This window comes from Mesitornis unicolor, unplaced genomic scaffold (genome assembly GCF_000695765.1).
Source record: "Mesitornis unicolor isolate BGI_N332 unplaced genomic scaffold, ASM69576v1 scaffold6089, whole genome shotgun sequence".
Taxonomy (NCBI): domain Eukaryota; kingdom Metazoa; phylum Chordata; class Aves; order Mesitornithiformes; family Mesitornithidae; genus Mesitornis; species Mesitornis unicolor.
Window position 1 is genome coordinate 11,506 of NW_010206456.1, and position 27,823 is coordinate 39,328.

Genomic DNA, 27,823 nt, shown 5'->3' on the forward strand with positions numbered 1-27,823 from the left:
GCTTGGACTGGTGTGATGGGAAGGGAAAGGTGTTGAATGAAGATCCTTCATTGAGGCACGGCTGGCGCAACACCCAGCACCCTGTGGGTTATTGCAAAATGAGGGAGCGAACTTCAGAATAAAAACAAACAAAGGTAAGCATGGAGTCGATAAGGAGACTCCAACCGTCGGATCAGCTCCGCATCAAAGAGCTCCCCAGGCAGAGATGGACAGAGCAGATAAACCGGCCCAGGCGAGACGACTTGTTCTTCACCACAGCAGAACAGGAAGTGCGCTTGAATTTCCCTTTTCCAGCACTCCCTTTCTGTCCAACTTGTATCCCTACAGGAGGCCCTCTCCTGAGCAGCAGCACCTTCTACCGTACGCTCACTACCAAACCCACACGGGAGAGGTGCCGCACTGTCCGCAACGTCAAGTCACTTGCCTCCCGAGATAGCCAACAGAGGCCAAACACAAAAACAAATACAGACATAAATGCCTTGGGCAGCTAAGCCCGATCTCCCTTGGTGCTCACTCCTCCACCGCTGTCCTGGACTCCCTTGGCATCAGGGGACATGACAACTATAAGTATCCAGCCTCCTAATTACACTTTAGTCATTTAATGGTTGGCATAACCCCGCCTGTGGAAAATGCTTACTCTGTGAAAAGGGCCACCAATCTCCTTGGAATTCCCTTCTCCCAGCACAAACGCGATTCTTCGGCGCCGGCTGGAAATGGGAAAAATGGAAATTCTCTAGAGAAGAATTCTCCATTTGCATCTAAAACCTCAAACCAAAAATGAAAGTTATCAGAAACCAAACTCTCTGTTTCCAGCCTTTGATGCATTTGGGTTTGCACCAGAAGGTTTGAAGCATTTGACTTTCCAACAAAGTATCAAGATTTCACAGTCATTTTTAAGGGAACGCTTTCCCTTCCCTCCCACTCCCGGTATTTTCTTTTGCAAGATTAGTACAACTCAGAGTAAAAAACTCGGGCACTTGATGGAGTGCTGGAGATCGATTACAAACCGATTCAACCCAGGAGTCATGAGAATATTTTGGAACATCTTGGTTTAATTCTTTTTCTGTTTTAATATTGTGACCATAAACCCCATCACCCTCACGAAACACACTCCTAGAATAGAAAAAACTTAATTAAGTTTGGATGTAATGCAAAGAAACACATAGGAATTTCTGTCCAGAACAGTCAGGCCGATGCTGCGTGCAGTGGTCTGTTCACAGAGAGAAAGGTTAGCAGCGTTGTTAGTGGGTTATCAACATTAATTTCTTCATCAGTATTTAGAGACCACACTAATCAGGTACCCTGAGTACCCAGGCCTAGCATACGGGGAAAAGGCAGCCCTTGAAGTGCTTACCATATAGGATCCACAGAATTTTCCCTGATGTGCCCAGAAGTTTAAAGGCCGGCTCTGCCCTCCTGGGTGAGGTACAAAACAAATGCCAGCAGAACTGGGTTTTAGCAAACAGCTGGAGATTGATGCAAAAGTTACCTGAGATCTTAGGCTCTGCGCCGAGATTTCACAGAGAGGAAGAACATTCATTAGAACAACACCATCTTGTAAAGGGTCTCAGGAGGTAGTGCTAAAGGAACAGTCTTGGACAACACCTCTGGTAACATCTCACTAGGACAGACCTCCCTGTTATTACTCCAAAGCATGAACAACAGAGATATTTCAAAAACATGATTTGATTTCCTCACAATCAGGATTTTTTTTGCAACCTGCCTAATAAATATTGAAATGGGCCACTTTTGTTTTCAAATTCATTCACCATTACAATGAACCGTCCCAAAAAAACAGCGGAAAGTAAGGAAATACACTTGCCTGTGTCAGATTATGCAAAATCAATTTACGCACATCTATCCCCTGGGAAGAATGGTACAGACATGTCAAGAGGAGACAATAATTAAGGAACAATTTTCTTCACAATAAATTAGCAAATTGCAAAGTGCTTGATACTACGGGGTTATTCAGTAAGCAAAAGCAATTACTAACATTTTCGGTTAATAGCAGGGAAGCAGTACAGAAACCAGCTAGCAAAGCGTGGGGTGGCAATCAGAGAATGTGGGTGCACAGGATTTTGTGAATGAAAGCGTAAAAAGCTGTAATGACCATTGTCTCGGTTTAACCCTGCAAAGTCAGCCCAGCTGGTCAGACAGACCGCTTGCCTAAGAGTGGTAATAACAGCCTACCTTGGTTTGTGTTTGCATACTGACACAGGCTGCCTGGCTGCAGAGATGAAGAACGCCTTTGGAGGAGACCATTGGCCAGCCCCACAGCAAGAACATCTTTGGAATTTACGAGCCGAGATGTTTTACATAATTGTCTGCCAGTTACTCAACGTGGGCCATGAATTTCAGACAGAAGACAGCACTCAGTCATTACCTTTAAACTGAGAAGTGAACAGCCTTGCCAGTGATATTTAACAGAACTGACAGAAGCGCTGTTAAACGGCATGGCCTTAAACAACCTGAACTAATTAGACCTGCTACGAGCAGGGGGTTGGATGAGATGACCTCCGGACATCCTTTCCAATCTAAATTACCCTGTGATTCTGTGAGCATCTGATAAGAGCAAACCGGTACACTGCGATGAAATTCTTCCCTAGGACAAGGCCACTCATCTCCATCAGCTCACCCTGACAGCTCAGTTATGGCTTCGGTTCTCTCCTGAAAAATACAAAGATATCTCGCATTTGGCACTCAAAACTCAGGGGAAACTCTGAATGAGCTGCATTTCTTTATGCTTTTTAACTTCAGCTGTGGACATGCTACTGTGAACATGCTCTTTTGACAAAAAAGACCACAAGTTTATTATCCCATGCTTTTCTTTGCCACATGAAATTCCCAGCCATGGCTTTTAGTATCTGCTAAGTAGGAAAACAAAACCAGAAAGTCCACTAAAAGGACAGAACAATTCTCCAGAGCATATGTCAGGGCTGGGAGAGAAGCCAGGTCCTTTATCTTGAGCCCTGCAAAGTCACTCGGGGCCAGATTTTATTACATGCCCATGCAGCTTCGAGATACTGAGCGTGAGGAGGCTCTCAGATGCTACAGCAATGGCCTCAAGCTCTTGAAGTATGCTAGATCCTGCCCTGGTTGGTTTCCAAATACTCCCTCTTTCCAAGCCCTTATAACAGAAACTGCTACACCCGTTCTGGTTGCAGCCAGACAAGCCAGCCCAGAATACCTACAACGCCCTCTGACAACAGAAGTCCCCCTCTGTCAGTGTCATTAAAAAAGAATTCATAGCCCGTCACCCCATTCGAGGCAAAAAGGTAGCACACATGTACCTGTCCTCTGCAGCTGTGCAGCCAGAGCTGGAACTTGGTACAGCGAAACAGGCCAGCCTGCGTTTTCTTCCAGGTGTTGCCTAGCAATCAGGCTAACAAGCTGCTCTCTACAGCTGCTGAACAAATCATCTGCTCCCAGTCCAGATGCACAGCATCTCCAAAGAGATATGAAGTCTTTATATAGACTGGACTAGGCCTGCAAAGAAATAAGGCACATTAAGATCAAAATAAACATAGCAAATCCTTAACAGGCACAGTTCAAATTAAACCAAAGAACAACAGCCTTGTTCCATGCATCAGAAGCGCTGGAGAGACTTACTGAGAGCACTGATGCAGAGCTCTACAGAAGACAAGACACTCAAAATAAGACCTTGGGTACATCTCTAGCTCAAAGAACAGTTAGCTTGGATTACATTTCACATCATTTCTTAGCAGCTAACTTGCCTACTGGAAGTCAAACAGAGTCTGGCTCTCTGAGATGCCTTCTGCCACAACTATCATCTGCTCCAGTTTGCTCTGCAGCAGCATGCAGAATCCTAGATGTGATTCTTGTCAGCAATTGCTTGATTTCTCATACACTGCAGTAGCCTTCGAGGCTTCACAGACTAAATCAGACAACATGAAAATCAAGCCCAAGACTGTCACTCTGCAGCTGTTTCAACTCTGGATTTCCTTTCAGCCACAGTTCAGGTGCCGAATGACTGACAGAAAAAAACAGCACATTTCAGGCAGGACTGCTCCATAACAAATGAGGGTCCCACTTGGTTTGCTGCCTCCCTGTGAGACCTTCTGGCTGCGCTCCCTCTTGGGTAACCTGCTTTCTGCCTAGGTGGCACAGATGGATTGTTTTCCCTTCCATGCCCTGCTATTTTCATTGATTACTCAATCAGTGAGTGGTAACAGTGCCAGACAAGTTGGGGACAACAGTGCTGCGTACTGCATCTAAGGGTCAAGCGTAAAGACAACCTGGTATCAGTCTTCTCTAGGTGTCTGCCAGAGCATTCATCTGTCACAGAAACAGCTGAGGTGCAGTCAGCTCAACCGAAACAGTACCCACCACTTAGTCATGGCCACGTGTGCCTCCCTGAAGCTGCCAGGTACATTGGGAGAACAGAATGACAGAGTAGCTGAGGTAGGAAGGGACCCCTGGAGATGGTCTAGCCCAAAATCCCTGCTCAAAAAACATGGGCAGCTAGACCAGGGTGCTGAGGATCACTTCCAACTGAATTTTGAGTATCTCCAAGAACTGAGACTCCACAACCTCTCCTGACAACCTGACACTCTCACAGTAAAAAAGCTTTTTCTTATATTCACACCATCCTCTAGCATGGGAGAAACCGCTTCCTAGTTCAGTCCATCCCAACTGGTCTGTCCATTGGGTAAGGAATGATGCCAGTAACAGGTCTCCTTGGTATGCAGGTCATCTCCGCTAGCCTGGAGAACGGTGCCAGACTGTCTGGGTCACGACTCCACAGGCTGCAGACTGCAGGTGATCTCGAGTCCAGGCTAGCTCAGAGATGTGCAACAACTGCAGGCAGCTGCCTTAACTTACAAAGAATGATCTGTGGTTAGAGCAGGCTCTGGATGCCAGGCTGATGGCAAGTCCTTCCTCAAGGATTGCACTGCCCAGTGGCACAACTGGAAGATGGAAAGCACGGGAGCTGAGGGGACAAACATCACATGGCAAGCACAACCTTTCAGGTTCACTGAAAGGCAAACGGAATTCATTAGCTAATCAAGTGGGTCAGAGACATGCCAGGCATTCCTTGGACGTATCCAAGCCTACATAAAAGAAAATAAATGCATTTTTGAATAACAAGTTCACAAAAGCCTTTTCTCTGTCTTTATGTCAACAGTTTATTTGCACCTGAGAAAGAGCCACCGGCAATGAACAGTGGCTTGCAAACATCAAATATTCTTCAAGTGTCAATTAAAAATGGATTAAATTAAAAATAAAACCCTAAGATAAAGCAGATGAACTGCCATTTGTAATATTTGCTTCTGAACTATTCTAACCAGTCAAGTTTTGAAAGGTTTTCTTTGCAGCAGTAATGGATCAAAGACTCCGAGCAAGCTGAAATACTGACAGCTATGTTTTATAGAAGGATCCTGGTTCAACCACACGTACAGAAGCACATGAGAGTTGTTCTTCTGTTCAGTTCTTTGCTTCAAAGCCTTTGACAGTACCTCCACCCATAGGACTTCCTCAGCCAGATAAAACCATGCCATATCCTTGGGTCACAGCACAGCTGTCAGCTACTGAATGCTCATAAATGCTTATTTAAGCATCACACACAGCACGTGCTCTGTAAGAAACTCGGCAAAAAAACAGTTTTCCCTAAACTACAGGGAAAACAAAATCCGATTTGTTAAAATTATGTTAAGAGGTCTCTCTCTGATTTAAGACTCTCTACTGCACTTGACCCCATAAAACATGACAAAAAGGGCTACTGTTCTTCCAAACAAGCAGCAACCCTCCCACCCATAGCTAACCTTGCATGTCCCATAATACTGCAATAAAGCTGTTGCTCTCCTTCTTACCCTCTCAGAGAATTTCAAACTCCAAGACCATCCCTTTGGCTGTTAAGTATTACAGACCAGGACCAATGAACTCCAGCATGTTTTGTTCATCAAGAGCTCACTCTTCTAGCTCAGAATATGGCGCAATTTATATCATCCTAATGGAAAGGAACAAGAAGAGATCTGGTAAGTGACTCTGATCTACAGGAATCATCAGGAGTTGTGAAAATGGGATGCCAAAGCCAACAATACCTGAAAATGTGACTTTTCAGTCTTTTCTTCCACAAGACAAGGGTCTGGCTATGGTGTAATGTACCCAGCCCCCTCTTTGTAGCCATAGCACTGTACTCACATATGCAAAGGGTAGAATTTAACACCAGCTTTCTGATGGAGGAAGCTGAACCACTTCAGTCTCCTCAGACTTTTCAAGTGTAGCATCTCTGCATCTTCAAGGCAGACACGGTACCTTGTCCTCCAGCTCCTCTCTACTAAGCTGAAACAGAGCACCAGCAGCAGCCAAGGGTTTAAGGCTCTTCAACGATACGATTCACCCTCTAGTGGTGACACCACACCTCCTTGCCTGCACACAAATTTGGGCAACCTCTGGCCAGGGGGTAGATTCTATCTGTCTGGATGGTGTTATGAGTACATAAAAGCCAGTACATAAATACATGGGAAAGGATCAGTGTAACATGTTCTAAAAAAGAGGAGTCCCCAGTTACAGGTGTTTACCACAACACAGGAAATCAACAAGTACATGAAACAGAACGCAAATTATTTTTAACGGGTTTTATTAAATTTACATATAAATTACATTCCTGTGTGTCATGCATGCTTGTATAGTCAGATACATTCCATTCTGCCTTGAGTGAAGGTGTTAATTCCTATGAAAATAAGGCCGAGAGCAGGTAAAGCTTGTGGCTTCATAAATAGGTGAGACTGTAGCTTGGAAGAACTACAAATCTGCTAGGCCACCTAAACCAAGTAAAACCTTTTGGCTATCGACATTGCTTCAGGTTTCCATAATCTCCTTCAGGAAACACCAGACAATGCTGACATCAGTGTGGTTTCATCAGGAGCAAGGCATTCAGGCCCATCACATTCATCCACATCAACAGTCCCAGTGGTGAGTGGTGTTCTTTCAAGCACTCTTCTTGACAGAGCCCATTTACACTGCTTCGCATCACCAAGAGGCTTCGGAGTATTTAAACTACACTGCTCCTAGAAGAAGCCAGATCAGAAGGCTTATTCCAGCTACTATCAGGAAAACTCAAAAGTCCTCAAGGCAGTCCAACATAAAGGCTCCCAAAATATCCACTATTTAGATGTCAGGTCCTCTTCAGCTCTACTCCTGGTTGCACTGTGCTGGCACTTGGTGTTAAGGTAGATCAGGTACTGGATCTCCAAGTAGATGTTCAGAACTCATAGCTCCTCAAGCAAACGATGAGTTCACAGTTTCAGCGTTGTATTGTTCCGCTTTAGAGAGCAATTTTGACCACAGGCCTTTATACAGAGCAAAATGCTTAAGGCTTTCTGATTTTGTACCCAAAATAAGCATAACCGGAAAGATCACAGATGCAAAATGAATCTTTTGGACATCTACTTAATATCTTTAGGCTTCCCCAAAATAGATATGTGTCCAAGTTACAATGAAATCCAGCAGGACGGGAAAACCATTATGCCCTATGAAAATGAAAGCCTAAAGTGCTTGGTGAAGTGGATAATGATGCTTTTCTTCATGAAGATTCAAGTTGTATTCACTGTCCTGGTAAGACAATTGCTACCAGCAAGAAAAAAAAAATAATCCTGTGTGACAATTATGTAACTTTCAAGCCTCCTTTACAAGCAATATACATCAAAGCCCTGTTCTGCTTAAGGGCCTAAAATGAGAGGGAACCAGTCTGACACTTCATACTCCATGTGCAGAAATTAAACCACCAAGGTTTTGTTTCTGAAGTGTAACATTCCACAAGGGACATTCCCCAAGGAAAAAAAAATCAGGTGTTCTTGATACGTACAAATATCAATTTTCTCTGGGCATTCAAATATCCCAGTACTTGCAGTGAGGCTCTGGAAAAGCCTGGCTCTTTGTGCAGGCAAGCAGCCAGACCAGGGAATGCATAATCAAAATACTTCTGTTAACTCAATGGATTGCTTCTCTGTTAGGCAGCATTTGCAGCAGGTTGCATAGGCCTGAGGAGGATGTCCTGATCTGTCACTGACTACATCAACTGACTTCTACTCAGCTGGGACAACACTGATCCTAAGACTGTAATCCCTGAGGGCCCATTTCCCCCAGACTGATCTTCCATGGCATGCCAAAAGTTTGCCACTTGCCTTTTCTAGCCTGATAAAAAGTTCTTGTTTGCTTTCTATGCTGGACCAAGTTGTTGCCAAGTTGTTTCTCTTCTGACCAGAAAGAGAGCAATTGAGTGGTTTGTTATTTAGTGACTAGGACCACAGCACTTGCTGTTGTCAGGATCAGTATCCACACAAAGCACTGGAAAGAGTCTGCAGATTCATTAAGGAAAGCATCCGCACCAGGGGTAAGTGTGACCTGATGATGATGTAGAAAGTGTTTGAGATTTACTTGGCAGAAGTAAACACAGGCTCCTAAAAACAGAAGAGAGATCTTTATGTAAGATTACTGGGTCAGGGAGAAGTGCTGACAGTATTTCCACTGTAGGAGAAATTATTTTTTTTTTCTCCCTGGGTGCATCTGAAAAAACATGAAATGGAGAGGTTTTGGTGTGTTTTTTTTGTTAGTGTTTTTGCAATGGTCATACTGAGATTGTTACAATCCTCCATCACGCATAAAAAGCCAAAGACTTTTATTCAGAACAATACAATCTGGAAAGTTAAAAATAGAAACCAATTCAGCCAAATGCTCTGCTATGACGACAACAGACTGGTATGAATATAAAGTGGTTTTTTAGTCTTAAGTCCAGCAATCACTCTCACAGCAAACGCTGAGGTAGGGGCTGTTCACATGAAGAGATGAGGGGGCACGTACACACTTGTTCAAAGAAGGTGGACAGAAGCTGGTGTTTTTCACTGATCCCTTTTTCAGAACAACATACCAAGGAAAAATTCTCTATTAATCTAGGTAGCAGTCCGACGTGATACGAGAAACCAGGACTTCTCTAAGCCATCTTCTGTTCTTCATTAGAGTATGCTCCCTGGAATGAGGCAGGAAAAAAGCTCAAGAAGAATTCAGAAGCACAGCAGCCTTAGAGTCAGGGGCCAAATTCCAGCTGGCCTACGGATAGATGGGGTCTTGGAAGCACACAGCAAATGGGTAGGACTGTCTTGGATGCTGGTAAACAATTGTTTGGGCTCATACACTTCGTCTGGGTATAAAAGTACAGGCCAAGACATTTGGCCACAGAGGAAAAAAAAGTCAGTATATTATATTGCATATGGACCAAGGCAGTTGCTCCTTTGGTAGAGTACTTCCTAAACGAACAGCTGCCACATGGATCAAGTCTGCTCTTCTCTGGCTGTAGGCCAAACCAGTTTCAAGTCCTAGACTACTCCAAGCTCGCTGGCACTTGCTGTATGACCACAGGCAAAGCCAGCAGCTGCTTAGAAGGGAACCACAGAGCAGAATGTGTCAGAGGAATAGCCTTACACACAGTCCACAAAACTTAACCCGCTGCAAGTTTCAGATGCCAGTTTTGGAGGCGATCCAGTTTCGATAGTAAGTCACTCGTGTATACACTCCTGGTTTATTTCGTTTGCCACATTCATCTCCCCAGCTCACTATTCCCACGAGATACCAGATTCCTCTGGAGTTCACAGTCACCAGTGGCCCACCAGAGTCCCCCTAAGGAGAAAAATGTCAGCAAGCAGGAAGAGAGTAAACAGCGTTCACCTCGCTAACACAGCAAGCCTCAAATTGTTCTGTTACAACTGACAGCTATTTGTCTCTAGACCACAGCTATAATTCAACCTACACATGATTTACAGAGCAGACAGAGGCTGACAGTCAATGTCTAATTCGGTCTCTCCCACTCCATACCCTCACATCTGCATTCTCTCACATGTGCATTCTATATAAAACCCAACCACTTAAGTGCAGACTTCAGCTCAAGAGCAACAGAGTTCTTTGTTTACATCTGTAAAGATCCTGAATGCCATCAACTTAATCAAGATCCCCCAAAGTATACATTATTTCTTGTTTCTAGGAAATAATACCTCCCACCCCACTTATTTGCTTGTTACTACTACCTATGAAGAGACTTACCTGGCAGGCATCCACCTGCCCCTCCAAGTATCCAGCACACAACATTCCAGGTGTTATTGCTCCACCATACACGTGTCTCTTATTACACACCTCAGTGCTTATAATTTTCACTTCTGCTTGTCGAAGCTGATTAACACTATAGCCTAGAAGAAAAAGCAGTGTTAGAATTTGCAGACAGGGTGTGCAACCTAAAACACACAAGGATTAGGAGCTGTCAGGTTTTCCTACAGCTCTTCTGCCATAATAGACAGTGAAGACACCTGCCCAGACAATCTTTAAGAAGAAAGTTCTTTTTTCCTCTGAAGTCCTTTACTTCTTCCCAAACATAACCCTTCTCTATCTTTCATCCACACCAGATGCTCTGTAGCATACTGGGCAAACAGATTTTTGTACTTATTTCAGTGTTGAATTCAACTGTAGGCTACAAGATGTGTCCTTCATATCACTGGAAAGACCCACTTGGTTAACAGCAATGTAGTTCTGGACAATCACTACACACTCCAAGAGTCTACCAGGGAACACAACCTATAGTTTGATGGCTCTTAAAAGCCAATTTAGTCCCATCATCTCTAATCTCACTGACATGGACTAATCCAAAAGAAGCTCATTCAAGTTTGTTTGATGAAATGAAGGCTTAATTATGTCTAAAGAGAGAAGACCTGATGAAAACTGTTGAGATACATCTATGACAGACAAAGCTGAATGGCAAAAGAACTCATGTCAGAGCTAAATCCAGGAGTGTGCCAGTGGGAACAGACAACAGAAAGCATTCAACCACTGCAGTGCATCTAGTGGTGGACTTAGGGCTGGGTTGATGGTTGGACTTGATGATCTTAAAAGGTCTTTTCCAACCAAAACCATTCTATGATTTTAAGAAAAACCTGCTTTTATTCCTGTAATGCTAACCTGTTGGGTTCCCCATCACCATGCTCCAAGCTACTGACAAAGATGGTTTGCTGCCTTTTTTTTCTTCCCAAGCCCACAAATGCATCACACATACCAGGTCTAAGGAACCCAGAACAAAGAAACAAGAAGCTATAAAACTAACAGCAGTCTTCTCAGAAAGATGTGTGACAAGGCACAGGAAGGCAAGACACTCACCATCGTTCTTCATAGCTCCCCAGCCTGTGACAAAACAGGAAGTGTTCTCTGGGAATACGTGAGTCGCTTCAGGAAGACAGACACTGTGCACATCACTCGTGAACTCAATAGGAGGGTCAAGTTCCACAACAGCCACATCGTACTCATGATCAAGGACAAAGTCGCAGTATTTTTCATGAACGATAATTTTTCGGACGCGTTTTCGCTGTTTCGGAGGTCTCAGCAGAATCCCAAAGCTGGCAGTCCATCTCCGAGGATTTCTTACTCTGAAAGATATCTGAGGTTATGTCACAGCCATACAAAACAAGATCCCCAATGGAGCTTAGCTCTCCATTTAAGCATCTAAAAGCAGAGTGGCCAGGTTTGCCTAAGGGGCAGAGCAGAGTAAAACTTCATTATCTTTCAGCAGATACAGACATTAGTGAGCCATGGAAGGTCAGAGCAGACCTGTCAGAGCACAAAGAGCCCTAAGGCCTGTAGGATTGGAAAGTTGTTGATGACTTACCCTCTAAAGCAGTGGGCTGCAGTCACTAGCCACGTGTTACTGATCACCGATGCACCACAGCGATGGGTCCCATCAAGCTGAATACTCGCCTGCCACGGCCATTCCCCATCCCGTGCACGCTGCCCACCAATTATTCTCTCCACTCCTGTGAAGGAGAATTGCTGTTTGCGTATTCCACAGCCTGTCAAAGAAAAGGCAGCTCTGCTTTAGCCAACTAAGGAAAGTCAGGATCTTGCTTTGGGAAAGGCCCACATGGCTTCACACACAGGTGTAACAGAGCAGTAGTGTCTAGAGACAGCCTTCACTAAAGCCGTGCCTCCAAGAGCAGGGGAACCAAGTGTCATGGTCACAAGCAACTCAGGATAGATGTAGGGTAAACAAGTGTCATAGAAGAGTCATTACTATTTCATTAAGCCAGTTTGCAGACACATAAGCCTATAGGTACTCCCATGGGAGCTGAAGGCTGTGTATCTGAGACACTGTTTATTTTCCCCAGCTGTTTACCCATTTAAAAAAAAACCTGCTGCCTCTCTACAAAACTTGCTTTGATATTTGACCAGAGCTGTACAGAGGGAAAGGTAACACACACACTTACCAGTTAGTGCGTCTGTGTACACAGGTACACGCACATTATTAGGCACAAAGACATGCACTGATAATTAACCTGAGCATTTACATTCATCTAGCTTTCACAATAACAGCATATAAGTTGCATCTAAAGGCAAAATCTCTTGATACTGCATAAAAAAAAACATCCTTAGTTTTTGTCTTTTAAAAAAACTTCTTAAAAATTGAGTATGAAAATACTGAGGAACCCCTGCATAAACCACCAGCACACCAGGACAGCTATACGCTTCAATGCACACACCACCAGCAAAACAGGCACAAGACAGGTACAGCACATCACCTGTGACCTCAAGTGGTGGAGGCAATCTTCCCACTATTTGTAACATCCCAGCTGTACAGCGAAGGCAAGGCCAGCAAAGCCAGCTTAGCTTCAAGAATAGTTTGCAAAAAGACAAAACCCAAACAAAAAACCCACCCAAAACTAAGCATACAAAGAAAGGATTTTGTCAGGTCACCTCCAGGTCAGCCTTGATAACAGCAACACCAACAACAAAAACATAGTGCCCTCTTCCTCCAACAGTTTACTTATAGCCACTGTGCCAACAGCACAGTCATGTATTAGCTGAAAAAGAAGTCAGTTAACTCTTAGAGTCCATTTAAAGATAGAATGCAAATGTGCAAAGGCTTCTGCAGGACACTGCATGACTGAAACCATGCTCAGGACTGATGGAGTCCCCTGGGAGAGGCCTTACATCGTATCCCTGTCTCCAGAGGAGCTTTAAGACCTCACAGGGCAGCACAGAAGAAGAAAGGAACTGAAAACCTGCCCCATTCCAAGGCTGTGCCACTGCCTTGCTCTCACTGTGGACAGCTCTTCTCCCATCCTCTGGCCCTTCCCTGTAGGCTGCTTGGTTTAGCCCAAATCTTAAAACATCTATTGCCAAATCTTGCTGCAGGGCAGAGGAAGCAGGAAGATGTTTTTGGAAGGATTCCAGCAAAATCTCAGCCCACAGCAACTGTAGCCCTCACGCAAAGCTCACTAACAACAACCCACCTACGCGTCCCTCCTTCCCATGACCAACATTAAAGTGTTTCCCACCACCAAGTCGGAATGCCCAGTTCTGCAAATGCCACAGAGCCAGCCTGGCTGCAACAACATCAACTGAAGCCTTCCCCAGATCATGCATTATCTACTGCTTCAGTACCTTTATCAAGTTACTTTTCAATTTGCATCTGAAAAGCCTAAGAATCTTGTAAACACAGAATTTATAGCACCACATCCCTGGACCTTCTCTATAAAGCTTTTGTACTTACAGTTGTTTAGAAGGTCGTCTCCCTTTTCCTTATTCAACTCTGAAATTAAAAGCAAACACAACACACTGAGTATCTCTCATACTGCTATGAGATCTAGAAAAGACTCCCAGCAAACAAATTAAATGTGTTTGTACCCAGCAAACAAGTTAATTGGCTTGCATTGCTGTGTGGAGTTCACAGTATGGTAAAAGGAATCATTTGCTCCATTGGAAAAGTCCAATTTTGCCTCTCTCACTGCGTAAGGCCAAAGGATAGATCTTTCTTGCCTTAGCTCAAAGCTAACAAAAAAAGCTGCAGATGACTACAAGTAAGTCCAAGGAACCCCTACAAGTGCTGAGGACTCTGCATTACATAAAAGCCCATATGCATTTGTTCAGGTTTAGTATAGCAGGGTGGTCAAAATAGTCTTCACAAATCCTCTGTACTAGGAGCTAAACTGTAACATCACTGTTTTCTTCCCTACAAAATACTCTACCACATTCTGATGATACGCAGAGACAGCAGCAGAGTCATGGGGGACAGTTACTGCCCAGAGAACCCGAGGGTTTTGTTATGACCACTTGCTACAGCAATTTGTCAAATAAGCAAAGGAAACGGCAAGGGGCGGAGAAGTCAGCAGTCTCAGCCTGGCAGCTTTTTCAGTAGCTTGAAGATTGCATATGAGCACCTGGTGATACAGGGCCCTGTCCAATTCACTGTGTGTCTTAGCAAAGTAACCTGTGAAGCCACGGTCACAAAGTTGGGCCTTTTTTTGGATCAACTGGGCAGGGGGGACAGAGACTCATTTAACAGAGTTAGGTCACACAGAAGGAGCCCCTGATGCACACAGGAGAGCTCACACTCAGATCAGTGCCAGTCTGCTTTAATTCTCTTCCTGTTACTTCATTTGGGTTGTCAATCACTGAAACAGGCTGCCCAGGGAAGTGGTAGAGTCACCATCCCTGTTGGTATTTAAAAGATGTGTAAGTGTGGCACTTAGAGACATGGCTTAGTCGTGGACTTGGCTGTTCTAGGTTAACAGCTGGACTCTATGATCTTAAAGGTCTTTTCCAACCCAAGCAATTCTATGATTCATCCCAAGGTCCTAGACAGTCAGCTGTACCACAATTTTATAAGGTAAAATAAGAAAACATTCATGGCCCATATTTGCATCCTAAAGTAAAACTTGTTACACTGAGAACAGCAAAGTATGAGGAAAAAATTCCAAGCTATGAACACAAACCTAAGGCACTTGCCTGCGACACTAAGGGTAGACAGGTCAACATTCAAGGAGTTGGAGCTTGTTGTCAGCCTTCTGCGTAACACACGGTGGACACGACCCCAGCTTGTTGTCTTACTGTCAGACGAGGCAAATTTAAATACCAGAACAACAGATGCAAGCACTCCAGCAGGATCTGGGCTGCAAACCAATAAAAACAAAGTGATGTCATTCTCTCTTTGCTCCCTAATCCTCTTTGTTCTTCTTTGCACCATCTGCCTTCCTCATACGAGAACAGGTCTGGTCTTCACAGATGCACAGAACAATTGGCATAGTTATGCTCAAGCAGAGGAAGATAACTACATAGGTCAGCAGGCAGCAAAAGGCTTGGTTCTTGCTATAGCAAGGGTCAGAGGCAATCTTCTAGGAGCTGTTATAAACAGCACAGCTGAGGAGGAGATGGAGAGATCACTCCCTTTGGTCTCCATGCAGCTCAGTCAGTAAGACACAAAAAGCAGCAGGAACAATGCAGTAAGTTAAAACCCTTCAATAGATACCCAACAAGACATTCCTAACAGCCATTCAAATGACCCACTTTAGAGCCACAAAAGTTAGAACTGTTTTTTGTCATTTCTTTCTATTTAAGTCACTTCTCTGCTTATTGGCCAGTTGGCTCCACTGGACCTAGAAACAAAAATCTCAATTGTTCAAGCAATCAAAGCAAGGCATGGTCACTTACTGCCAGTATAAAACATGGGGTCCAGTACTTTAGACTCATAGTCTAAAAGAAAACCAACTGAAGCCTGGAGGAAAAGACAGCAGAGACACAGCTAAGCTGACCCAGCACTCAGTTACACAGGAAGGCATCTGTAGCAAAAAGAAGCTTGGAAGAGACACACTGTTGGGTCAACGTAAGAGGTTTGAAGAGGTGGCTTGAAGCCTAGTTCCCAACTTCTGTAATTTCAGTTGATGCACAATATGGGTGGCTCAAGGAAGAAACCAGCAGCAGAAAAGAATGTAGAACAGCTTAAGGAAGTGACTCATTCCATCTAGAGAGAGGTAAATGCAGGAGTGCCCAGAAGTGCTGTGAAGAAGAGCAGTTGTGGCAAGTCTGCCATTCTTTGCTGTCTAAGGGAAAATATTCCACAGAACTGAGCCTTACAACTCCAAACCAAAGTAATGTGAAGGAGAGGGAAGCAATGACTTATCAATGAGCGATATGTAATTTCTGCATAGAGAAGACTTAAAAGCTCTCACAGGACCTTTGTGCCCACGTCCCACTTGCTTCCTTCCCTCAACTCAATGGTATCTCATAATGGAATCATTTTTTCCTTCAGACATTTTCAGAGAGGGAGAACAGTCACCTCCTGCCATACACTATGCAGAGGAGTAAGCACCAGCCTGAGCTTGCACAGGAAGCACTACCCAGGCATACTCCATATGGCCAAGGGGTAAGAATAAAGGGCATTTATCACATCCCTGCTTATTCCTGACCTTCACATTACTTACCTTAGACTGACAACATGGCACTTGATGTACCTTTTACTTAGGAAAGATCCCTTGAATACTTCAGATACCTGTTGAAGGAAAAGAGTGCATTAAAATATACCTCTAACATGTTCACACTCATGTATCTCATACTCAAGATACAGCACTCTCATGAGCCTCTGAAACACAAGAAAATGCCTTCAAGTCTCCATCTGTACACAAAAGCTACCACTAAATTTCCATCAGAGGTTGCAGAACTGAAGTGGTCAGCTGAGTAGGCACATTTTACTGTCTCTTCTGCTCTGCGGGTGCCTATTACACCACAGGGCTGCTGGAACAGACAGCATCTGTGCTTACCTTCTGTTTGCAGACAGCCAGCAAGGCATCTCTAACCCACTACAGCAAACTTTGAAATGTAAGCGGCCAGTTGCATAAAGACGAGGTGCCAACAACTGCAGGACTCTTCACCATAGGTAACACAGAGAAAGAGCTTACCATGGTTTCAATCTCTTGGCTCAGGTCTCTGAACTCTTCTGTTGTTTGCCTTTCATACTGACTTTTGTAGTCAACGTTGGTGATTAGGAACGATGCATTGTAATATCGGTCCTGATCTACAGAAAAGAAAAGGAAAGGTTGCTGATCTCCTTCAGTACAATTCAGGTGAATGGCAGAGAGGGGCTCCATAATGCAGAGCTAGAAAAAAAGCAAAGATAAGCTCTGTTCAAAACCAGGCTTACCATGCATAGCTTGAACGTTAGACACACCACCCCTGGCTTACACAGAAGACTGAAGTCTTAGACAAAAGTGGTGCACTTACCACGGCACAAAAAAAACGTAATCAAACCAATGATGAGGGCTGCGCCTGCAATCGCTGACACAACGATGACTGCTATCTTCCATGGCTCTAGACCCGTCCTCCCTCTGTCCATCAATACCTGCATTGAAGAAGACAATGTGGAGAAACATGGAAAGCAACATGGAAAAGAAGATGGAGAAATTCAACTCTATTACAAAGACAACAGCACATCCTGAGCCAAATCATACCTGGCACAGTTTAGCTCTGCTGACAAACCTCACAGAATGAGGTAGACTGGGAAGGACCTCTGGGCCTTGTAGGTCTGACCTGCTCAACCCAGGTTCCACCAGAGAAGGTTTCTCCAGGCTTTGTCCAGTCAAGTTTTTAGTATTTCCAAGAACAAAGAACCCCCAAGACTCTCAGCAGTCCAGGTCCAGTCACTGACCACCCTCATGGCAAAAGCTTCTTCTGTATATTTAGTCAGAATTTCCTGTGTACTAACTTGCCTCTGTTGCCTGACATGCACCCCTGAGAAAAGCCTAGAGTTGTGCACGTATTGCTGGTAGAGACAATTTCCCCATCGAGAAATGCTGCAGATTTCAAGTGCAGCTGACTGCCCATGTGGGTGCTTAAACTGAACACAAATTTAATAATCCACAACTGATGAAGTAATTTCTGCACCAAGGATACTCTAGGCTACCAGCAACACTGTAACACACAGCTTGGAGTTATTTTTAGTTGGTATGAGCAGTAACATTTATTGATCCCCTACAGGGTTTGGGTTTTATTGCACCAAAACCACACATACATTGTAAGAGACCTGCAGTCTACCCAGGGGAGAGAAATAGCTACTCATACGTAAACACGATATGGCAACAAGATCCAGACTTAGTGACTCGCTGAATGCCAACAGCAGACCTGTAAAAGGGTTGGGAACTTGACTCACACACAGACAAAAGCACATAAGCCTTTCTCCTCCACTTACATCCTCCTGTGCAGCATTAAGCAAGAGAACATTAGGAAAACTGCATTTTTGCGCATGTCCTCAGTGGCTTTGTTGTAGAGTGATGCAAAGCCTTAAGCGCAATTATTTCAGATCCCCAGTAATTCCACAGCGCTGTGTAGTAATTGTTGTCATGCCACGCACTGAGTCTCTGCATCACAGCTGGTATTTAGTACAGGGTATAAGGAAAACACACAAGATAGTCCCTTAAAGATCCCTGGAGTGACAAGAGGCAGCACCCAGCTCTAGGGTGGAAGAACTCAGCTGGGTAGTCACCATGCGGTTTTACACCCACTGATCCATGTTTGTGTTGCTGTGGACCATACATACACCAAATGCTATTTTCCCCTTCTCAGGCCTACAGCACAGCCATTTCTGAGCAACGTCTGAGAAAAGAAGGAAAGGAAAGGGCAGAAAGGCAGGCAGAGAGAGCAAGGCTTTGCAGGTTTCCTGACTAAAGAGGGGCAAGAAAGACAGTACAGGGCCAGTAGAGATGAGCAAGCAGAGCAGGGTAACAGCAGAGACTCCATCTTAGACAAGCTGAAAAGGCAGATCAGCAGTGAAGGCAAAGGTGTGACACAAACCCAAGACAGCAAAAGGCCAGGAAAGCGGTGGGAGAGCAGAGTGGGATTTCACACTCTGCCCTGAGGGCAAGAGAGCTAAGCAAGCTACAAGGAAGAGTTGGCATGCCAAGCAAACCAGAGGAAAAAAATGAAAATAAAGCCACAGAGGAAGCAGCTGAGAGGTCTGTAGACAGCAAGGGTGTGCTCAGCAAGTAACACGGACATTGGAAGCAACTCAGAGTTTAATAACCTCACATAAGAGCTTGTTTTTGGCTAGTGAGAGTGCTGGCAGGTATCCCAGTCCATTGCTTAAGAAGAGAAGCAGGCAAGTTTTTATTCAGTCATACTGGTGGCACACTGGTAAAAAGTTAAACAGGGTAGCCTCAGCCAGCACAACTGCAGGTGCTCACAGACAGCAGCACAGTGTTACCAAAATACACAGGACAGGTGACCAGGATCAAGCCTTCTGCTTCAGAGTCACACACTACAGAGAAGCCTGATACTTTTCCTTCTGTTGTACTTGTTTTTTAGGGGCAAAGTTATATTTTGGCAACACGCAGTCCAAGTTTTCCCCAAATCTAGCTGTCTCCCTACTACAGTGGCTCAGTTCCCTGATGGCAAAGCAGACTGTGGAGCAGCTGGAAAGCCCAGGCTGGACAAGATTACTTTACTTGGAAACTGCAAGTTGCAGTGAGCACTTAATATACAGACATTAGAGCTAAAGTGATCCACAGAGGCCTTAACGTCTGGCCACCTAGACCTTCACTGTATACACTATACGTTACTCCTGAAGGTTGAACAAATGCATTTTTTTTTGAACAAAAACCTAAGACCAGTAGGACTGTCCTGTCAGACTGTCCTGTCTCAGTTTCTTTAACATGCTACAGCCTCCCCTGGAGCATCCTCATCTCACAGCTTGTGATCTCTCACAGTCCCACCTCACAGGATCACTACATACTTCATGTGCAGCCAATTACTGCCCTTGAGGGCAAGCCCTCTGGCTAACTAGAACAGCCCACTAGGGCAGTATGCCTCTGCCCTTCCTTGGCTAGGCCACTGCTCAGGTTTTTAAAGATGCTGCTTTAGCATCTGACTTTGATGTCCTCACTGTAGAGAGTTTACTCTCTGCCCTGAGCCCCTACCAACAAACTCAGACTGGTTTCCTGTGCTTCAGCTGCTCCCATCCCAGTGTGCTTCCACCTGACAGTCAACCAGAGCAATATCCCTCCATTGCTCTTGACACAAAGGACATGTGGCACAGCCCTGACAGTGTATGTGACAGCATATAGCTGGCACTGCAGAGACTGAGGCAACAGCTACTGTCATTTCATAACCACCAGCTTTCTTGAACTGTATACAGACAGATTTCCTCAAGACATAGCCTTATGCCTAAGCTACAAAAGCTTAAGACTCACACTTGAGAAACGAGTGTCTCACTGCCTGTGGAACTTGTGCTCTGACAGGCAGCACTGTCCTGCACTTCAATGTCTCTATTTCCTTTATGTGCAAATATCAGCTACCGGGACAAACACTGGCTGTACAGATATTTGCCCCCAGCATTTCAGAACTGCTTGCTCTCCACAGGTCACACAGACCTGCAAGGGGAAACAGATACCTTAAGAACTGCTGCAGTGCTGGGAGAAAGGGAAATGAGAGCCAAGAAATAAAAACCTCCTCCACTTCTGGTACTGATCTCACTTTAAAATTAAGAAAACAGTTGAAAGGAAGCAATTCCATTAATCTAAATAATTTGTATATAGGCCATACAGATTAAAGTGGAAACATCTCTTCAAACTAACTAGTTTCCTCCCTTGAGCTGGATGCTCTCGACTTTAATCTTGCTACAGTAAGTATCAGAACAGGAAAAATCTCTCCTGCAATGGAAGCACCAAATCTCATCACTTCCCGCAGTCTACAATTGTCACGCTGTATCCTTCAGCTGTGACACCTGAATGCAGGACCCATCTCAGCAGCCCCCACCTTTTTTGTCTACTTCATCTGCAGACATGCTAGTCACCAGCTGCGCTGAAGGGCTGGGAAAGAAAAAACAAACCTTGTTTTTAGCTTTTTAGGAAATAGCTGATCTTTTGCTACATGTTTCAGGAATGAAAATAAGTACAGGGAACAGATAGTCTTGTTTGACCCACGAGCAGCTTGAATACAGGCAACACCAAGTGTTTACTGTTTGTATTAGAGCAGCATATATATCCAGTAGGGCCCATGAGTTCTAGCCCTCAACTCTGTCCTGCTAGGAGCTGTATACACACACACACTCCCAAAAAAAAAGCACTCACAACTAAGTCTGGTTTTGAGCCTGGCTCAGCTGAGACCTACAGGGATGTTTAGTGAAAGATAGTTCTTGTCCAGGTTATGTCCAGTCATCATCACACGTATTATACCTCCAACCAGCTTCTTTGCTCCTCTGGCCTTTTGGCTAATATGCCATGGAAGGCAGGATTGTTGTGCTTTACCAGAATAACCACCCGACAGGGACTCCTGTGCCTGGGACATCCAACACAGTGGTTAAATAGTTCAGTGGCAGGTTGCTCCCCCTGTTTAGGAATCAGACTTCTGCACGGTCTTATCTGCACTCTAGTAACTGAGAAATCTCCACTCCACCCAGCAACACTCCCTGGCCAGAGAAACACTGATCCTCTGTTACGCTGATGAAAGCAGAGGTACAGATCATCTCATTGCCTTCAACGATAGATGTATCCTTTCTTTCTTCTTGTGGCACAGCTTAACAGATGGGCCTTCTCCTTGAAAGACTCCCCAGTACCACAGCTGTCTGTGTAGACATCTTCCAGAATCAGGCATTTTGTACAGCCTCACATTTTTTGCTTCCTTATACCACATGCTATGATTTTTTTTTTATTGCCCAAACTCCAGTAAGCTACAAATTAACTCAGGAGAGCAGACAGAGGAATTCAGCTAACACTGATGCATTTGTCCTTCAGCATGGATGAGGACAGCCCTCATTTCTCCAGAGCAAACCTTAACAAGAGATCAGAAACAAGACTCTACTGGGAGACCTCTCTGCTCAGAAAACCACCTCCTTCTGAGTCTTTGGCAGCTTTCAGTCTGCAACAAATTAGTGACGACTTTCAAACTCAAAATCTTTTAGTTTAGTACAAAACTGCTTATCTTGGCAATATGATGGATGAACATTAGATCTCCTCCAGCAATCTCTGTTCTCATTTAAAATTCCCTTCATTCCCAAGGGACCCAAGACAATCCATGGAGATAGCAGCATCTACCATTTCCTATCACAGATCGTTTGGGTCTGGAAATGCAAACTGTAAGTCTCCTAGCTTACGTGCCTTGGCTGAGCCAAAGAATGCATTTTGATCACTAATAAGTTATTCCATACCAGAAAAAAAATCTGAATTAACTATTTCAGAAATAACTTAATTCCATACAAACAGTTACTTTAAACACAACAGAAGAGAGATATATTAAATCAAGACTCAATACCTGATATTTTAATAAGTGAAATACAGAAAAAATAAAGCTGCATTAAAAGTTATATCAGCACATTAGGAAGAAGAGCTGTACTGAAATTTTAACAGAGCTAAAATTGTTTAATCTTCCACATGAAACCAACAAGAGAACAGTGAGGATTTCAGGTTGGGTTTCTGATCAATCCCAAATGCATTCTTTACCTTGTGGAACATTTACCTAAAAGCAGAAGACAAGCACAATACACAGGCGACAAGCTGATTTCCTCTCTCGCCCTGTACCAAACTCCCTAAAGATTACTACGTTCATTCACAAAGCAAACAATGAAAATTCAGGCTCCCACCTCTGCCTGACAGAATTTGGTTCCCTATATTGAGATTATCCATTTCTTCTGGTCGAGCAGCTGTGCATTATCAAAAGCCTCAGAAACATGACCATCAGAAAACTGATCAGAAATATGTCTGTTCAGAAAAGGAAAGGAAATGAAACTTAGTTACCCATGTCCTAGGAAAAGGCCCCAGTCATTGAGCTGCTGGGTAAGCAGGAAAACAATAATCCTGTTCAGCTTGAAGAAACTTCCCTTGACTTTTTTGACTTATTAAGCTAAACCCTCTTAGCACCCTGACCTAGATTTGCTTTTAGATTAACCTAAACCACATTTTCTGGGAGCACCAGCTACTCAAAGTGATTTGTCATACTCTACATTAGCAGAAGGGAAGAGGCTACAAGTTTTCTTCTATCTGAAATGCTGATGTCTTCCTATAATAAAGTTATTGTACTGCTTATCATTAATCCCCTGCACAGCAATACTGCAATAGTGTCAGAAGAGCCAGCGGCAGAGCTTGGGTGGCACATCTGCTAATTATGTCTCTCCACGCTTATAGCCATGACCAGTTTTCCATTCAAAGATGAATTCAAGCACATCTTACAACTGCATTTCCTAGAAATGGGACCTTTCACAAGACAACTGAGCAGACTGGCCTGGGGAGTGCCATTTGAAAATCCAAACTAGGTTCCTGAAGCTATCTCCCTTGGCAGAGTGGTTGGGAATGGCAGCAGCTGGAGTACACCTGGCTTACCCTAGGAGTGGGTACAAGCACAGAGAACAGAGCTACAAAGCAAGGCACACAAATTCCACTCCCACCTTTGCCACAGGCCATCACACCAACCTAATGCTTCTCCTCCATCTGGGCAGCATAACCACTACACATACACGGAAAAGAATGGGACAACATCCTCTACTACTTTGGGCATTGAAACCAAAGCGGTCAGTGCCTGTCTCAGTGCTGCAAGACCCTTGTTTGGATGAGGTCAGTTACCTACCAGCCTCAATCACTCAGTGGTCGGTATCTCCCAAAGCAGTTCTGATAGAATGGAAGACTTCCAAACATTGGAGGTATCTGCTGAGGGAAACAAAACGTGTGTGTTCTTCTATGCGTCACACTGAATCAGGCTGATCTCCCCACACCCTCGAACATCCCACAAAAACAGTAGGTGCTGCATGCCACCCCTCTGCAGTCAGATAAAGCATCACTAATGTACTTGCCATTTACTAATTGAGCTCCTCCCCTTAACCATCATCCAACTCTACTGAGGTTTCTCTGCTTCCCAGGAGCACACTTCAGCTGGCCAAAGACAACAGCTCCAAATACCATTCTTGTGATTTGCAGCAACATTCAAGGGTAGCATTCACTCTTCAGGATATCTTAAGTCAAAGTCTACCAATAACTGTATCTATAACCCCAAAATGCTGCTCATACAAACTTCCCCGATTATTTGATCGCCTTTACAATCAGCACAGCATGACTGCTGTTCCTTACTCTCATCTATTTTCAGGATCCTCCTTTTCAGAGGTTGTAAGCTCTTGAATTGCTGGGACAGAGTTTGCCTCCAGTGTTACTACAACAGTCTGTGGGACGTAATTCTAAGGTCAACAACTAAAATAACCTCGATCAATAATGCATCTTTCTGCGGTAGACTGCCACAGCCAGCAACTTGAGAAAGAATCCCATGATTTGTAAGAAGTTTTAGTGCTACTCACTACTTAAGGACTTTATAACCTGCATAGACACGTGAGAGGCCATCCCAGTATAAGGGAATTAAGTACATGTCCATGGATTGCAGCCAGTTTAGGAAAAGATTCTGCAACTTCCTCATCTTCCACCCCTCAGATTTCCACTTCCAGCTGCACTTGTCATATCTCACGTATCAAGTACCTCATTGTTAGTTTGGCAGTGCCACAATATAGCAGTAGGTCTCTGCTTTCCAGCCTTCGAAAGCAGCTCTGCCTGCCTCCCTTTCCTCCCCCTTGGACAGGCTGAAGTCTACTCCAGACATGAGATACCAGACAAGCAGTTACAGTCTCTGTGGTTTCTCAGTCTGATTTTCATTCCAAGGCAGGGTGGGTGAAGTGGTCTGGTGACAGATTTCATGTGTTTCCAAGCTGATTCTGCACAGATTAACACTTCACTGACTGCCTACAAAGCCCACAAAAATAAACAAGAACACAAGAAGCTACTTTTTCTACTTTACTCCATTGACCCCCTTGTACCACAGCGTTAGCTCAGCAGTTGTGACCATAACACATTCTAAACATAAGAACATAAAGGGCAGATCAGAGTCAGGGTACAGTGAGAAGACTCTCACCTGCCCCGCTTCACCCCCTGCCAGACCCTCGGAGACCAGAAATCAGCTTGATCTGCCACCATACCACACTGTAGAGGAGCCAAAGAATTCTTGGAAAACAAATACATTTTGGGTGAAGAGAATGGGGGGGAGTATCAGAAAGATGACTGATGCGTGGAAGGCAGCTCAAATCAGAGGTAAAGTCAGAGCTAGTGCCGTTCTCCCCACACTCTGTCAAAGCTCAGAAACTGCCCTAGAAATCTACCCATGATACAGCCATGCTGCCCAAACTCCCAAGTAGCAAGTCCAAAGGCTGTGGCACTCACCTCTGGGTACCACTGAGAGGTCACCAAGAAGCTCTTCTGTCTGGGAGATGCACTGTTCCGAATGCCACAACGCAGTGTGCAGCATCTCAGTATAGACTTGAGGCTTTATCTCCCGAATTAGGAAAGAAAGGAGTCATAGGCAAGTCAGAACAAACAAGTCCAGCAAGTCTCAGTGACAGAGGCTTACCCAGTAGCATGATTCCTCCCCTAAAACAATAACAGTACACTTCTTTCATCACACCTTTCATCCAGGAATCCCAAAGCCTTTTCAGAGCATTAACTACACCCTGCAACACCCCAAATCAGAACAGCCATGAAAAATTTTGCAAGGACGCAGAGTTTATTTCCTTCTTTGATATAATTAAAACCAAATCAGAAGTTGTGGGCAGGACCCATGCAGAAAATTTGCATGTTCTAAAGAGACAGCATTCAGTCCCAGGTCAGATACAGAGCTGACATAAATTGATATAGTTTCAGGGGTATGTGCCTTTCAAATCCCTTGAGCTTCTGTTTGGCCAGACAAGAACTTGCCCCATAGTAACAGTAACATTCAAGTTTGTGATTCTTCTCCTTAGATGTCAAATTTATTTGTGGCCACCTAGCCACGCACAGTTCTGTCCTGGAAAAATTCTTTTAGGTCAAACACATTTGTGATACATTTATATGCAAAGGTTATCTAGATAAGCATGTCTACCTGTGCTAGTTACAGCGAGTTAATTGACAAGTCAATTAACACAAGCACAAACCCTCTAACCTCAGGTAGCATTTCTCAATCTTTTCTTGGGAAGCTTTTTTTCAATTTTCAGTTCTCAGTTCCACTCAGCTTACTGAAAGATATATATGCCCACACAACCATACACCTTACATGTTTCAGAAAGCAACAAAAGCAGAACATCACAAAACAATTAGTGTGTGTGATGGGTGGCACATATCTGCTTTGCTGCAGCAAAGTTTCTAACACCTAGGGTCTCTCTTCCTCCACCTGAATTGCCTTCATTTGACCCCTCTAACACCTCAGGGATCACCAGCTGAATAATACACTGATGCAAATACATCTTACATAGCTGGAGCCCCTCCTTCCGTCTTATATCAAGTCCACAGCCAAGTAACAGGAACATTGTCTTTCTGGAAAGGCCAGCTTCTTCTGAATGCAACATAGGCTAAAGATGATCCTCAGCTTCTCATAATTTGGATTCAGCAAAGTTGTCTCAGCATAATTTGTTATGAAACACAGTGAATACAGTTGCTAATGATGCACATCATAATTGCTTCTCAATACTTCAACCGGAAGCTGCATTGCCATCCCATACAGGAACACTTGAGTCAGTCCAGATGTGCAAGAGAAATGCAGACAGAAGCCTACCTAGAGGGTGACAACTTTCCAAGGGTAAAGCATCAAGTGTCATATGATTACCTGACCCACGTGTAGGTGGTGCAAAGACAGTCACTCCAGGCAGGCCATGATCCTCAGAGATAGAGCCCTTGTGACTTGATTATGGCAATCTCTGAACAGTTTCACCTGCAGGCAAAAAACTCATTGCTCCCTAAGCAGAGAAGATTAACTGAACAGGCATTTTTGGGCACTGGAAAGCTCTTTCAGCCCTAGTTTCATGGCAGGAAAGCCCCATACTGATTAAGGATGTAATAATCCTGGTCAGCAGTCCGCTCTCTCCACAAGGTGTCTGTGTACCTTCTTGTACTGACAATACTTCCGTGGGGCAGAAGCCCCAGGAGAGAAAAAAAGGACAGGTAATAGCCATCAGTGGTTCAGTTATCAGGCACTTAACAGGTTTGAATTCTGATTCTACTGAGTGCACAGATGTGTCTGCTAGTGCTAAAACAAGAAGCCTCAAAACACACCTGGACAAGTTGGAGAACACTGGGAAGGAGACAGGGGTTGTGGTCCAGCTGGATACCATATAAAAAGAAAGAAGAGATATTCTGGAAGAACCTATGATGCCAAAGACCAGGACTCCCATCATAACACAGCTGGCAGGGAGGCAAAGTCTCAGTGAAGTGACTAAAGCAATTAAGTAATGAAGAAAGGTTCAGATTCATTAAACTAAGCTTAATCTAGACCACCAGATTTACACATGAACTGAGAGGGAAACAGGATTCTGCACTTCACATCAGGAAGATAACACAAATTTCAAAGTAGGAGAAAGCAGACTCGTGCACACAGCATGCACTGTTCTGAATACTACGGTAGACACTGCAATCTCAAGTAAAGAACAGGATAGAAATGAAAAGTCAAGTAGTAAACAAAAGTAATTGAAAAAACCTGGTATGAACAGGATCCAGAGGCAGAAAGCCAAAACAATGCTTTTCATGTTTCACAGAATTCTCTACGATTATAATGATAGCACAGACTCAGAGCACTTTAAACATGTACACAGCAGGTATAAAGGAAGCATGGTGGTAGGAAGGCAACAGAACACGAAAATCCCAGGGAATCATTCTTTCCAATTATTTTAATTACTCTGAAGAAAAATATGAAATCTTTACACATCTTTACAACTACTGCCATGACCAATTTCAAAGACAGCAACCACACAAAAGCAGAAAAAAACCCAAAGCAGCTAGAAGGGAAACCTTAAAGAACTGTGTGTTTTCTGGAGACAGAGGGATTATTTTAAGACTTCATATTAATCTCTGAGCAAATGCATCCTGCCTTTAAAAAAGGAGCTCTGAGGCAGCCCAAAGCTAAACATAATAGTATAAAGTAAATCCCAAAATACTGGAAGAGCAAGAAAGCATACTTGAGAAAAGTTAAACAAACAAACAAACAAAATGGTTATAAACTTAGGCACATAAACTGCTTT

At 44.0% G+C, this 27,823-nt stretch overlaps 1 protein-coding gene across 1 annotated transcript; it reads right to left on the reverse strand.

Annotated features, from left to right (window-relative positions):
- Window positions 1-9,474: 9,474 nt before the first annotated feature.
- LOC104534382 (transmembrane protease serine 11E-like) lies at window positions 9,475-25,104 on the reverse strand (the record flags this gene model as incomplete). The annotated part of the gene is made up of 10 exons (XM_010191751.1): window positions 9,475-9,636; window positions 10,057-10,199; window positions 11,158-11,423; window positions 11,663-11,843; window positions 13,544-13,582; window positions 14,779-14,942; window positions 16,251-16,318; window positions 16,725-16,840; window positions 17,047-17,164; window positions 25,002-25,104. Coding segments are annotated over 10 exons (1,360 nt in total), but the record flags the coding sequence as incomplete, so codon positions are not given.
- Window positions 25,105-27,823: the final 2,719 nt, after the last annotated feature.